This window comes from Syngnathus typhle, linkage group LG12, assembly GCF_033458585.1.
Source record: "Syngnathus typhle isolate RoL2023-S1 ecotype Sweden linkage group LG12, RoL_Styp_1.0, whole genome shotgun sequence".
Classification (NCBI taxonomy): Eukaryota; Metazoa; Chordata; class Actinopteri; order Syngnathiformes; family Syngnathidae; genus Syngnathus; species Syngnathus typhle.
The window spans coordinates 6,508,092-6,520,714 of NC_083749.1; the positions used below are offsets into that span (position 1 = coordinate 6,508,092).

General features: G+C 41.9%; 1 protein-coding gene and 1 long non-coding RNA gene across 3 annotated transcripts; one reads left to right on the forward strand and one right to left on the reverse strand.

Annotated features, from left to right (window-relative positions):
- Positions 1-1,024: 1,024 nt before the first annotated feature.
- On the forward strand, positions 1,025-10,961 carry alpk2 (alpha-kinase 2). 2 transcript variants are annotated; one of them, XM_061293944.1, is made up of 11 exons: positions 1,025-1,096; positions 2,451-3,744; positions 4,673-5,846; positions 6,862-7,009; positions 7,415-7,542; positions 7,953-7,994; positions 8,063-8,361; positions 8,813-8,901; positions 10,214-10,431; positions 10,503-10,551; positions 10,628-10,961. In XM_061293944.1, exons 2-11 carry the CDS (start codon positions 2,497-2,499, stop codon positions 10,836-10,838), a joined length of 3,606 nt encoding a protein of 1,201 aa, XP_061149928.1. In that variant the 5' UTR covers positions 1,025-1,096; positions 2,451-2,496; the 3' UTR covers positions 10,839-10,961. The 2 variants fall into 2 exon arrangements, with proteins under 2 accessions (XP_061149928.1, XP_061149930.1); XM_061293946.1 differs by lacking the exons at positions 1,025-1,096; positions 2,451-3,744 and adding an exon at positions 4,219-4,437.
- A 417-nt stretch (positions 10,962-11,378) lies between these two features.
- Positions 11,379-12,000, reverse strand: LOC133163738 (uncharacterized). Its single transcript, XR_009716442.1, has 2 exons — positions 11,885-12,000; positions 11,379-11,765 (listed from the first exon to the last, which is right to left on the reverse strand). It is a non-coding gene; the product is annotated as an uncharacterized LOC133163738 (long non-coding RNA).
- Positions 12,001-12,623: the final 623 nt, after the last annotated feature.

Consider the following 12,623-nt stretch of genomic DNA (forward strand, 5'->3'; position numbering starts at 1 on the left):
AGTGCCGTTACAATACTTTTAGTAGCTTCTATTTTGGGTCCACATTTCCATTCATACAGTTGCCAGCCACCACTACTGTTTCTATACACGTACCTAGAATGCATCATATTCCACAAGAGAAACATACATCTTTTTAATATATATTGACTTGTCAACTTGTTCATCATATTTTAGTGTGTTGAAACTTCTAATTCGTCAAACTCAAACTGCATCAATTTATTTTTGGATTGAAAATAAAAGAAAAATAATCAAATACAAGCGAGGATGCTGAGACACTGAAGGAGATGCAGGAATTTCTGGAAAGTACTGGCTTTGTGACAACAATCACCTGTCTTCTTCAAATCTCCAGGCTGTACAAAAGTGTTGAATAATACCATGTATTTTGATTTAACGCTGCAGTACTAAAGTCCACTAGATAACATACACAGTGCAACATCGTAGACTGGCTAATGATATTAACATAGATTTTACGGTAACAACTCCAAACTACTGCTAGTCATAATAATACAATAATCCCTCAGAAAATATGACGTTTTCTGAGTTTAGTGGGGACAATGAAAATGCCTTCTCTGCCAGTTAATGCTTATTATTAAATGCTGCAACTCTTCGAGGGGAGCACAGTGCTGTCAGGCATGCAGTGGCATAATGTGGTATTACACTAAAGTTGTGCAATTAATTTGGGACTTGCCTGTATGCATAAGCTCAAACTCAAAAAGATTGGTTCGGTAGGTAGACAGGAACAATCATACATGCACAACTGTATACTTCATCGGCACATGCTCCACACTTCTATAAAGTACAAATCGGCTACGTCTTTTTTCACCCCCGTTTTCTTGGTGGCCAATCAAAACAGTACGTCACAAGCACTTTGGTTGACGCCAGCAAATAGGCCATAACTGTAAATATAGATAAGCCTCTTAACTGTCGAGGATCGGCACATATCCGCACTATCAGGTAACTTTGCACACGCAAAGAGTCCGTGATGGTGGGGGGCCACCTAAAAATAGCCCCGTCCCCCTCCTCTCACATTTGAAGGAAAGTTCACCCTCAAGTGGTGCATCACAGCTTTAAATCGTCAAGACCGTCTATGGGAGAGGTACGTACTTTGCGGCCTATTTGTTTTTATTAGCCTTGAAACCACTCCACAGGCTTGTTGCTTCCAAAATGGCCCACGGGGTATTTTGGCTGACAGAGGATTTAAATTGTTGCACAAGCTTTTATGATTGATTGATGGACTTTCCATCATAATCACTCGCTGCTTAAATGTCATCTCTGGAAACTTTCTCGTGTAGTTTGTAGCGGTGTGCAATACTGCATGACTTCGATACAATATGTATATCAATATTTATATAAATAATGTGGGTGCATCAACAAATATCTCAATTATTTCCCCCAAACAAATGGAATGGATTTTATCTGAATTCAATTTGTTTAAATGGCTCAAATGTATAAAAATGTTCCTTTCAGATCCTACTAACTATAATAAAAGAAAAACAAAGTTTTTTTCCTTTGTTTGAGTTTGTCTGGATTTTTTTAAAAAATAATCTATGATTACAACTTAATATAATAATAATTACAAAGTACAAGGACAACAACAAATATTAATACATACTAAGTAAATAACTAAACAAAGATCACGCCTTATCTTGAAAGAACTATTCTGATTTTTGGTGAAGTACAGCTGTGCAAAAAGGAAAGGAATTCAGCATTTATCAGTCAATAACAATATTGCTTATGATTGACCCACTTATGTTTGAGTTGGGATGTAAAGACATTTTCTCCTTTTTGGAGGTGTATATAGACATAAAAGCTTGCATAGGGCCCAGGACTAAATAGTGCAAATTGCGATGAGGGCTTATTAAACAATGTGTCCCTTTAAGCTCTTGCATGTTAGTTTGTTGTTGTTATGTAGCAACATGCTTGAAGCGAGGTGCCCTTCACAGAGTATGTGACAAATGCAGGCCATGGGTGAAGATGGGCTGGTATTTTTCCAGCCTCCTTGCCACCAATAAATCCTTCGAGCACGCGTGTAAATCAACAGAGCCACTTTGAACACATCATATCGCCACCTACAGCTACAAAACACTCACATGTAGGCTTGTAGCGGAGAAGTGCAGAACCATTTGACCAAATTTTATCAAATTGAAGGGCACCTGGCACAACTGTTTTTATATAAAGTGATATTGTTGACTATTGAGGGGTTAAAATAAGAATCAATAATTTCAATCAAAATGAAATTCTACAACTTAATATTGTGGGTTTTCTAAAGTGCACTACTATTGGAAATGTATTATACAGAAATAGTATGATGGCATTTCGAAATTCTGGTTACATTTATTTTTTAAGGGCAGGATGGTATATTATTGGTTAGCTAAACTGCCTAGAATCTTGGCTATTCATTTTTTGTGAGAAAAAGTTGTTTTTTCATCTTGCCATGCATTTCCATGCAGGAGGAGGCAGACGGCAATGTAGGAGGTGTGAAAACCAGCTGGATCGATGGATCTGACGCTGATCGCCGCAGACGAACAAAGACAGTCACCGACTGTGATGCCTGAGTCTCAAATTAGTCAGGATTCTGGCTATTTTTCTCTTTTGGACCAATCAGAACCCCCGCTACCCTACCTACCTGGGGGGCTTATCTCGCATGTTTCTGAGATTTGCACTGAACCCATTCACATACCAGATACAAGAAACCTATTCAGGATGGAGTCGCCAACTCTGGAGAGTTCCAGCGCCTCTGGCCTCAGTTCCAAGCGCCGTCAGACCGACTATCAGAGGTCGTTGTCAGACAGCTCGGACACTGACTCAGCCACAGGCTTCATGTCGGACTTGTACATCTTTGAAAATGAGACTCGGGACTTTGTCCTGAGTGCAGCTGCGCCGCAGAACAGACTATTTGATAATAATCATGACGCCTCTCCCATTGTGTGCTGTGATTCAGCCAAGAGCGGGACACACAGTCCCACCACGTATAAAGACTGGGTGACGGCAGAGTCTGAGTCAGGGCTAAAGCCACCTGCTGAGGTCACCCGGATCACTCCGCGAACACCGAGGAGCGTCAGTCCTATTGAGTTGTGGGTGGATGCCTGCCAGTATCTGGATAAGACGGATGTTTTACCGACTTGCGCTTCCAGCGACTTATCTTTGGAAGATATTTGGGGGTCGGGTTACAGCAGTGACGGGATTGGGTGGGGCAGAGATGACAACAAGGGTTGGAGGCCGCCAGTGGAGAGGTGGTCCTCAGTGGAGAGCTGGGCCAGCGCACTCTCTGACTGGAACGTCATCGGCACACCAAGGCAGGAGCTCACGACCGCTTTCTCAGAGATAGGAGCCGAGATAGACGCCTTGACTGAAGCGCTAGCCGACATTAAGCCCAATAACGAGACAGACGGAAGGATGGGAGTCCAGGATAAGCCAATGGGAGAAACCATCCAAGAGCAATCCATCCAGGAATGCTTCACTTTCCAACCAGAAATTAGAGATGATGTCCAATCTCTTGAAAAGTCAACAACTGACAATCAATTTAAACCAAAGGAACCTGCCGTAAACAACTTTGCACACGAGAACCAATCGCTGGTTCCACTTGGCTGTGGCTTGAACAGCCTCATCCCTGCATGGACTCCGATTGAGGAAACGGACCTTCCTCAATTCATCCAGTTTTCAGGGACAGAAGACAAGATCGTACTGAAGATAGTAGAGGACGTAGATGAGCCTGAACAACCTGCTGAGCTGAAAACTGAACAGGTAGGACGACTTAAGATCAATTTTGAATTCAATCACCAGCCAAGGAATTAAGTACACTTCATCTTCATTATCCAATGCAACACCCCTGATTGTTTGAATTGTTTAGCAATATAATCATAATCCTGCACACACTAACGTGTAATGGGAAGTAATCACGTCGTAGACACACTAATAAAATTAGACGCACAGATGAACACAAAGTGCCGTACAGTGGCATTTAACCGGCAGTCATAAGGGCAAACGTTCTCATCTCACCATGGTCACGGAGGTGAACACAATGTAAAATAGCTATCCAAATATTTTCACCCTCCCTTGCCAAGATCGAGCGCCAAGGTTTGGCAGGATGCCTCGTTTTGGCTTATGTTGTGCGGGAGTAACAGGTGAAAGAAAATGAGGGAAGGGCATGAGAAGAGCCTAATAATAGCCCAGGACAAGCATGATAATAGCATGCATCTCTGGTGAGTGAGGAAGGTGGAGTTGAGCACAGCTGTCGATTTTAACACAACTCCCCTTTTCCCAAACAACCGTCACATGCCCCTCTGAAAGGCGAGGACCAAGAAGGGGTCCCGCATTGGTTGTCGGTCAGTGCGCTGTAGACTAGAGTTACTTGTTTGCAGCACACATGGCCGACGGGCTTGGATTTAAACGCACGGTCTTGTGTGTGGGTCAGTATCTTTGTGGATCAACGGGAAGGTACGTGACCAGTTTTCATTAGGTTTGAGAAAAATATCAAATCTGTCCCTGGATCTTCAGTCTCAGTTAGTTTGGAACTGTCATAAGTTGTACAGTGCATCATTGGGAAAACAGTTGTCCATATTTGAGCCGTTGGGGTGGGAGATTAAACAGGCGACAGAAGAATTTAACACACGAGGAGAGGGATCACCATATTGTTCTCAACTAATCATACCATTTACTTTGTTATTTCCAGTTGTCAGGAGATGGGTGGTTTAAGGTGACAGAGGATCACAGCGTCTCCCAGCCCGACCCTCCACCCAATCAGTGCAAAGATTCGATCACCGATTCAACAGATATTGACTGTAATGGACTCGGAGCTTCTGAGGAAGACGCAATGAACCCGCATGTGCCAGTGTTTAATGGTGGCGGGCATGCGGCACCTGACACTCTGACAGACCCCGGTGGAGCAAGCCAGGGTGGGTGTCCCAACTTTATTCTGCCCGTTGCTCCTCTTGAGGTCAGGTCTGCCCTGGAGTATCGCAGGAGTAGTTTGGAAGGACATCAATTGAGGACTTTCAATAATGCCCATGCTCGAACGTGGACTCTATGGCCGCTGTGCCACGAGGCGGCGACAGACGAGGAGGTTCACGGACTCTATAAAGAACTTTCCAACATGACAGTTATCCCGGAGAAGAACCACACCGTTCTCGATGAGTCGTATGTTTCCAACACAGCAAAAGTAAGCAACCAAGACGCTGCGGCTAAATCAAAACCGAATCATGGGGCATCAGGAAAGACGGCCCATAAGAGCGAGGGCAAACACCGCTGCAAGAAGGACAAATCCACCGTCCATCATCAGAGCACTACTGCTCCCAAGAAAGAGGAGAACTCAGCTCACCTCACAATCGGCAGACCAAAAGAAACCCTTGGAAATTCAAGTTGTCAGCTTGTTGAAGAGAAGACGTTGGTTGCCGACACTGCCAAGTCGCACAGCAAGAAGAAAAAGAAACACCACCACAATGCGAGCGGGGCGAAGACTGCAGCAGAGCCTCCGGTCGAGACGGAGCTTCACGCAAAAGCGAAGAGTGCTAAAGGACGGATTGAAATGTTCGAGGCCAAGATGAGCACCGAACACGGCAAATCACACAAGGACGGAAGGGATAATAAGCACCTAGAAGTTTCGAAACCCTCCCGGGGAGAACACATTCACCAAAACGCAGAACACAAAAATATCCGTGAACCGGCTAATGATGATCTCTTTAAAAAGCGTCGCCTGTCCAAGGATAAATTTGCAAAGCTTTTGGACTCAAAGGCGAGTGTTTCTGTTCCGGTGAAGGTGGCTGAGAGACAGAAGATGGATGTCAAAGCGCCAAGCAAGAAAGCATCCAGCGAGGTGGTCAAACACACCATAAGTACACACAAGGAAGGTAAGACTGGGATACATTTCAATTTACACCATAAAATTATCACAAAATGATCAATAGAAAAAACATTGCATATACATATTAAGTTAAATATGCTTTCAAAAAAACTGCTGTGGGATTTTTAAGAAAATACATGTCCAAGGTTTGTAACCATAATGTGCTGCTCTGATCAGCATAAATGGTTCAATAGTCATTCACTGCTAGATAACTTAAATAAATGATCTCCCCTAGTTTGAAATTAAAGGGGTTGTTCATGTCACATTTTGTGCCCAAACAGCCAGCAATAATTTCAATCTGGCTGTAAACATACATGTAAAATATAATTAAAGGGTTTGTTGTTGCAATTAGGCTGCAGCAGTAACCAAAAGCGTCCGATATACAGGGGGTCCTCGGTTTACGACATCGATCCGTTCCTACGCAGCGACGTAAACTGAATTTCGGTGTAAGTCGGAACAGTGATAAAATGAGACAGTTCAGTAGTGAAAAACGACAAAACAATTCCTTACCTTTATTCCTGTGGTTGGCTTGAACACTGGAAGTGGCGTTGCAAGAGAGAGACGACGCAACAGTCAAAAAATTGTGTCTTCTTCGGTCCACAGCCTCTCTCGCGGTGTATTCTTCCGCCGCGCGCAGCAACTAGTTCCCGCACGCGTAACGAATCTTACCTTTATGATGCTCACGCTTACCGCTTAGGTAAAAAAAAACGCTTTAAATATATGAGACGCGTGTCGTACCTCGACCGTCGTAAACCAAGGACCCCCTGTCCTGTAAATGTTGGAAAGAGGGTGTGGCACTAATGTTGTCATTCAGGCTAAATAACAAAAGTGGAATTTACTGGTGGAATTTCTAACCAAAAACTAATTACAAAACTCATTAATGCATTGTTTTCTGCTTGGATTGCACAAGAAATTGTAACAGAAAGTAAAATATACTTTTTAGTGGTTCAGATTGTGCTTAAAAACAACAGAAATGTTTGATGTGGGACCATTAAAAAAATAAATGAAATTCTGACTTACAGAGCCGAAGGTAACACAACCTATCCAGCCGGCGTCCATGAGCGCCGAACCACAAAGTCTGAGTCTGTGGTGTCAGTTTGGTGCCATCTCGGGCGAGCACACCATCACTTGGAAGCGAGAAGGTGCTGTCCTTGCGGAAGTCAAGCGAAGGTAGTTGAACTTGTTTACCTCTGCCAAGGAAGATCAATTGTTTGAGTTAATATTCAGGTGTGATTTTTCCAGAATATTACACTTACGATGTTTGTCACATGATCAAATCAAATGTTGAGTTTATGTGACCACTAACACAGAAATATATTTTTCTGTTGAACATTTTAACAAAGGTAGAAAAAAAAAAAAGCACAAAAGTAATGTTTCATGCCTAAACGGGCTGCAGAATAATTTGAAAATTGAAAACGACAACATGTCTGCTGCTTAAATGGGCTGCATAAGATAATACAGATAATGTTGAATTATGAGAGTAAAGTTTACCACCACTAAGCCCAATGCAAAAGTCAACCTGATGGGCACTGGAATTGAAATTCTCCCTTTGTGATGTCATATTTGTCTCTGAAGTGCAGGGGATGCCAGTCGTGCATCCTTGACCATCCCCAACGCCTCCCACAAAGACCTGGGCAAGTACCAGTGCTGTCTTAGCAGTTCGCAAGGCTCCGCCACGCTCGACTACGTGCTCACTTATGAAGGTTAGGACTCGCAAGACCTTGGGACAGTGATTCCAAACCACTAGGCTGGGAAATTATTCAAATGAATCTTAATTGCTCCTATAAATATAATTTAGTTGTGAAAAATGAGGTATCATTGTTCATTTACAGTTAAATACTCTTCCACCAGGAGGCAGCAAGTAAATTCAAACTGTTTGTCCACCAATTATCATTTATACAACAGAAGAAGTCCTGGCAGGCAACGGTTATTTATGAGTATATTTGGTGAGTAGATTGACATAAAATCATCATTTCTGTATAGCGTGGTGCCTTTAAAATATGAGTTTAATTTCACAAAGTAAATGCTCTTTTGGTTTGGAAACACTGCCCATTGAGGTAAATCTGTAAAAACATTTAACTAGAATTTTCAATTGACTTTCACTTCTTCACAGTGCTCCGTGAGATTGTAATCCCTCCGCCGCCAAACATCACACGTGAGTTACCATAGACTGTTTGAAAATTCCCTATACTCCTCCTTTCTTACCGTTCTTCTTTTCTCCAGCCGTCGCCGTTGATGTGGGCTCAGAGGTGGAGGACGTCCAGTGTTCCCAGCTGCTCTTCAAAGACCACTTCCTTTCTGAGCAGTACTTCAGCGAGAATCAGTCCATGAGCATCGTCACAGAGAAAGCCCACTTTGGGGAGGGCATGCACCGGCGGGCGTTTCGCACCAGGCTGCGCAGCGATGGGGCGCCCCTCCTGCTGGCAGGACCCTCATGCGTGCTGAAGGTGCACAACTCCATCAGCTACGGGACCAAGAACAATGACGAGCTGGTTCAAAGGAATTACACTTTGGCTGTTGAAGTAAGCAGCACACTGAGCACTTCAAATTAAATGTAGTCATTGAATACTTTAGCAACTCAATAAACACATGTAAATCGAATTAAATATTTTTTAATATAGTTCTGACTCAAAAATGCGTATTTGTATTTTTTTTACAGTGAGTTTTTTGTCTAAAATTTGACTTCTGTTTGTTAAATATCAATTTTAATAGTATTTGTTATTACATTAAGTATCATAATTGTCTGGCACATCCAGTACAGTACTTTATTTCGTTACGTGCGTTGGCCTTCGTTTTAAGTGTGATACATACAGAACATTTTCCGCAGCCACTTATGTTACAAATAGCTGTCACTGTAGTCGATGCTTCTGCAATATATAAATCATGTCACATGCCACATTAAAGTCCAATATGTGATATGATGCTTGGCTTCACAATCATTCTATTATTAGCATGTGCTAATGTGTCATGCAGGAGTGTCACGTTCAGAACACGGCTCGAGAGTACATCAAAGAGTACACCGACATCGCCCAGTCCATCGCCGCCTTCGGAGAAGTCCCGGAGTAAGTAACAACCCATCAAATTTCCGACTAGAACCAGCCCACGGCACCATGGGTTGATCATTTTTACATCTACTATAAATTTATCGCAACAGTGTTACATTATGGATGGAAGTGGAGATGATTTAAACATTCCAAATGACAAAACGTGAAGTCAGATACGTCTTCTTACACCTAGTACCACTTTGAATAAGTATTGGCTCTCCTATTACCACTGTGTTAAAATGGAGTGGCGTCGTAGGACTGCTCATTCAAAATGAGGTGGAAGCTTTATTTCCAAAAAAGTCTATTCTATACTCTCTTTAATATTATTGCAAGCCAATGTAAAACATTTTATAGTTTAACATTAACTTAACACTTAATATAGGGGCAATAAATACTGTAATGATTCAGCTAAAATGTATAGCACATCAGTGACTGTACATAAACACTGTACCACTCCAAGTTTGGTTTTATTCTTACAGATTAAATGCAAATGTATTGTACCTAAATGTTCAATCCAATGTTGTCAAAGTTGGATGGGCAACGAAGGGGGTCACACTTTCTAATCACATTTATGACAAAAATGCCATTTGTAATACGAACTTTTTTTTCATGGGTATACAACTGCTAAATTACAAAAAATAACCATATACTGTCCCGCACTGAAAGGGCTCTCGCATAAATGGCGTACTGTATTCCCATCCAAACATGAACAGCAAACCAACATTAACCAAAAGACCTCATTTTGTACATATTTGTCACAAAACCTACAATATTTTCACATTATACAACTAAAGTTTTTTCGTATGTATTTCACATCCCCAAATTAAGTCTGGCTCACTTACCTGTGTGAAAAGTTAGTGGGAATCCGCTCGTCCAATTAAGCAACCTTAGGCGTTTATAACACTATTAAGCCTTGAATATATTTATTTTTCTGGAGGACTCGAATGTATTTAACACTCGTAGTCATTAAACGAACTGTCAACGCGATGAAGAAACAGAATTCTACCGTTGTTTGTGTATTTTGAGATCGGTGTTGTCGAATGGAGAGTTCGCGGCACATTCTTCTTCGCAATTATAGTTACGGAGTTGGAGGCGCAAATGAGAAACTACTGCCGTCTTGTGGCCAGAATTGGTATTACATGTTTTAATAGCTCAGCTTCATTTTCCATCCATCCAACCATTTTCTGAACTTCTTCTCCTCACGAGGGTCGAGGGCAGCTCCATTTTCATTTTGTAAATAAATCAGGGGCCGCTTAAAGTCTAGGCCGCAGTTTATGCTTTAATGCCGGCGAGTCAACACTAAATCTGTCTTTTCCTTCTCTTCACACAGGATCATTCCCATCTACCTGGTTCACCGGCCGTCCAGCGACATCCCCTACGCCACGCTTGAGGAGGAGCTGATAGGCGACTTTGTCAAGTATTCAGTGAAGGATGGAAAAGAGATCAATCTGTTGAGGCGGGACTCGGAAGCCGGACGCAAGTGTTGCACCTTCCAGCATTGGGTTTACCAACGGACAGATGGAAACCTGCTTGTTACTGACATGCAAGGTGGGAAAAAAGTACATCACGTGGGTAAAAGCATTTGAGAAAATAGTCCAATAATAGTAAATGTTTTGTAGGGGTCGGAATGAAACTCACTGATGTTGGAATAGCCACCTGCAAGAAAGGGTAAGTGTAAAACATCTAAAAGACTTTTTAAAAATCTGAGGGATATTAACAGAGAATTTCCTGACTTGATTTGCAGCTACAAGGGCTTCAAGGGCAACTGCGCCACTTCGTTCATCGAGCAGTTCAAAGTTCTGCACCAGTGCAACGCGTACTGCGAGATCCTTGGCCTGACCTCCCTGCAACCCAAAGTGGCCAAAAAAACAGCTTGCACTCCCAGAAGCAAAGCACAGCCTTCAACAGGATCCAAAAAGAAAATATTTGGGCCCACTTTGAAGGCCAAGTCTTAACACCAGGAAACACTTGGACTTGATTTGTGGTCTTGAACTTGTCTTATACACTGACTTTTCTTTTTTACTTTTGTGATGTTTCCAAGCGTGTGTGTTCATTAAATTAATGAACTGGTTAATTAATTTATTGGTGGAAACACTGTTGAATGTGAAATAGAGAGCAGAGGACATATTGTATGTTGTTATTTATGGATTCAGTGTGAATGCTTTTGGTTGTTGAATTTTTATCTTTATCCTTGGGCTACTTTTAGAACTGGATCGCAGGCTACTCACATGAACCTCATGGGGGGGGGGTCTACCTGCTACCCATGGGCAGCTTGTTCTAATTCATAGAAATGCAATAAACATGGAATAAAACGTGCTTTTGTTGATTGTTGAAAACTTGAGATATGCAGTCATGACAGGAAATGGACAATCCTGATTTACCACTTTTAACATTTTGTGTTTTATGTTGAGTCATGAAACTTTTTCTTTGAAGGACATCTCAATAATGACCTTAAAATGGTCACTTTGAACCAAAATGCCAGACGCCAAAATAAATGATGTCACAAAATCTTGGGTGCATTTTATTTATTACTGTATGTATTCACAGCACAAAATTCCACGAGGGGGTCCCGATTTTCTGCTTTCATTGTAAAATTTTCAATCAACAACTTTGATAAAATTATCTAAATTATGTAAAGCGTTTTAATTCTATATCAAATTAATTCATTAATCAAGGCTAAATATTTTTTATGGTAGCTATTTTGAGAAAATCAGGGGCGGTCCGATTCGTGTTTTTTCCACCCTGTAGCTATTTAGTGTGATGATGGCGTTTGATTCACAGGACACAAACACCATTGTCACACTCCACAGCTCTCGAGGACGAATGCTGGTTGGCAGTTGGATGAATTCTGGGATCAGTCATAAAAATCTGCTATCAGGCAACTAGGGAAAAAAAGATTCAGAAAATAAGAGGGATTACCCATTTCGCAGCAAGGTCAAGCCGTGACATCTGTGGAATTCCCAGACCATGTTCCTGTGGATCAATCAAATTTCGTGCTCACCTTTATTTGGACTGGATGGCGGTCATTTCCTGACTCCTGTTCCAGCCGTGTCCAACAGTCTTCATATACCTTCCGGGAGCTTTCCGAAACGGTAAAAGTCCAGAAGCTGACAGGGCAGGCGGGGAACCGAGGGAGGTCCGTGCCCGGTGCAAGTCTTTATGTAGACAAACAGCTGGTTGCCCATTAGTGATAAGCGGCAGGGCAAGTATTGATCGACCCTGACCGGAGCCAAGAGAGGGTGAGCTGAGGTGGGACCAAAGAATAAATAAAAGGGCTGTTGAGGCAACAGGGGTCTTTTACACCGCAGGTCACTCTGCCCAATTTGCCTTTTAGAACATATATTTTCAGATGATCCATATATGCAGTTTGTACATTTGCATTAAAATAGTCTACACACCCCTGTTCAAATACAAAAGTTTTTTTGTTATGTTAAACAAAAGAAAAGAAAAACCGAGACATCATTTCAAATGTTTTCCCATCACTAATGTGAGTGACAACAACTCAATTGGAAATTAATCTTTTCAAAAGAGCAAATAAAATTGAAAACGAGATTCAAATAAAGATGGGGTTGCGCAACTGAGGTTGTGGCTCTGTTCAGATTTAACCAATCACGTTCAATCTCATGATAAATGCGTTTGGTTTCCGGTCACCTGCAACAATTTTAGGTGCCTCAAAATAAATAAAGTTCAAATAATCTTGTAGGCTTTTTCTACATGACTACATTTGTACAAAACCCCTA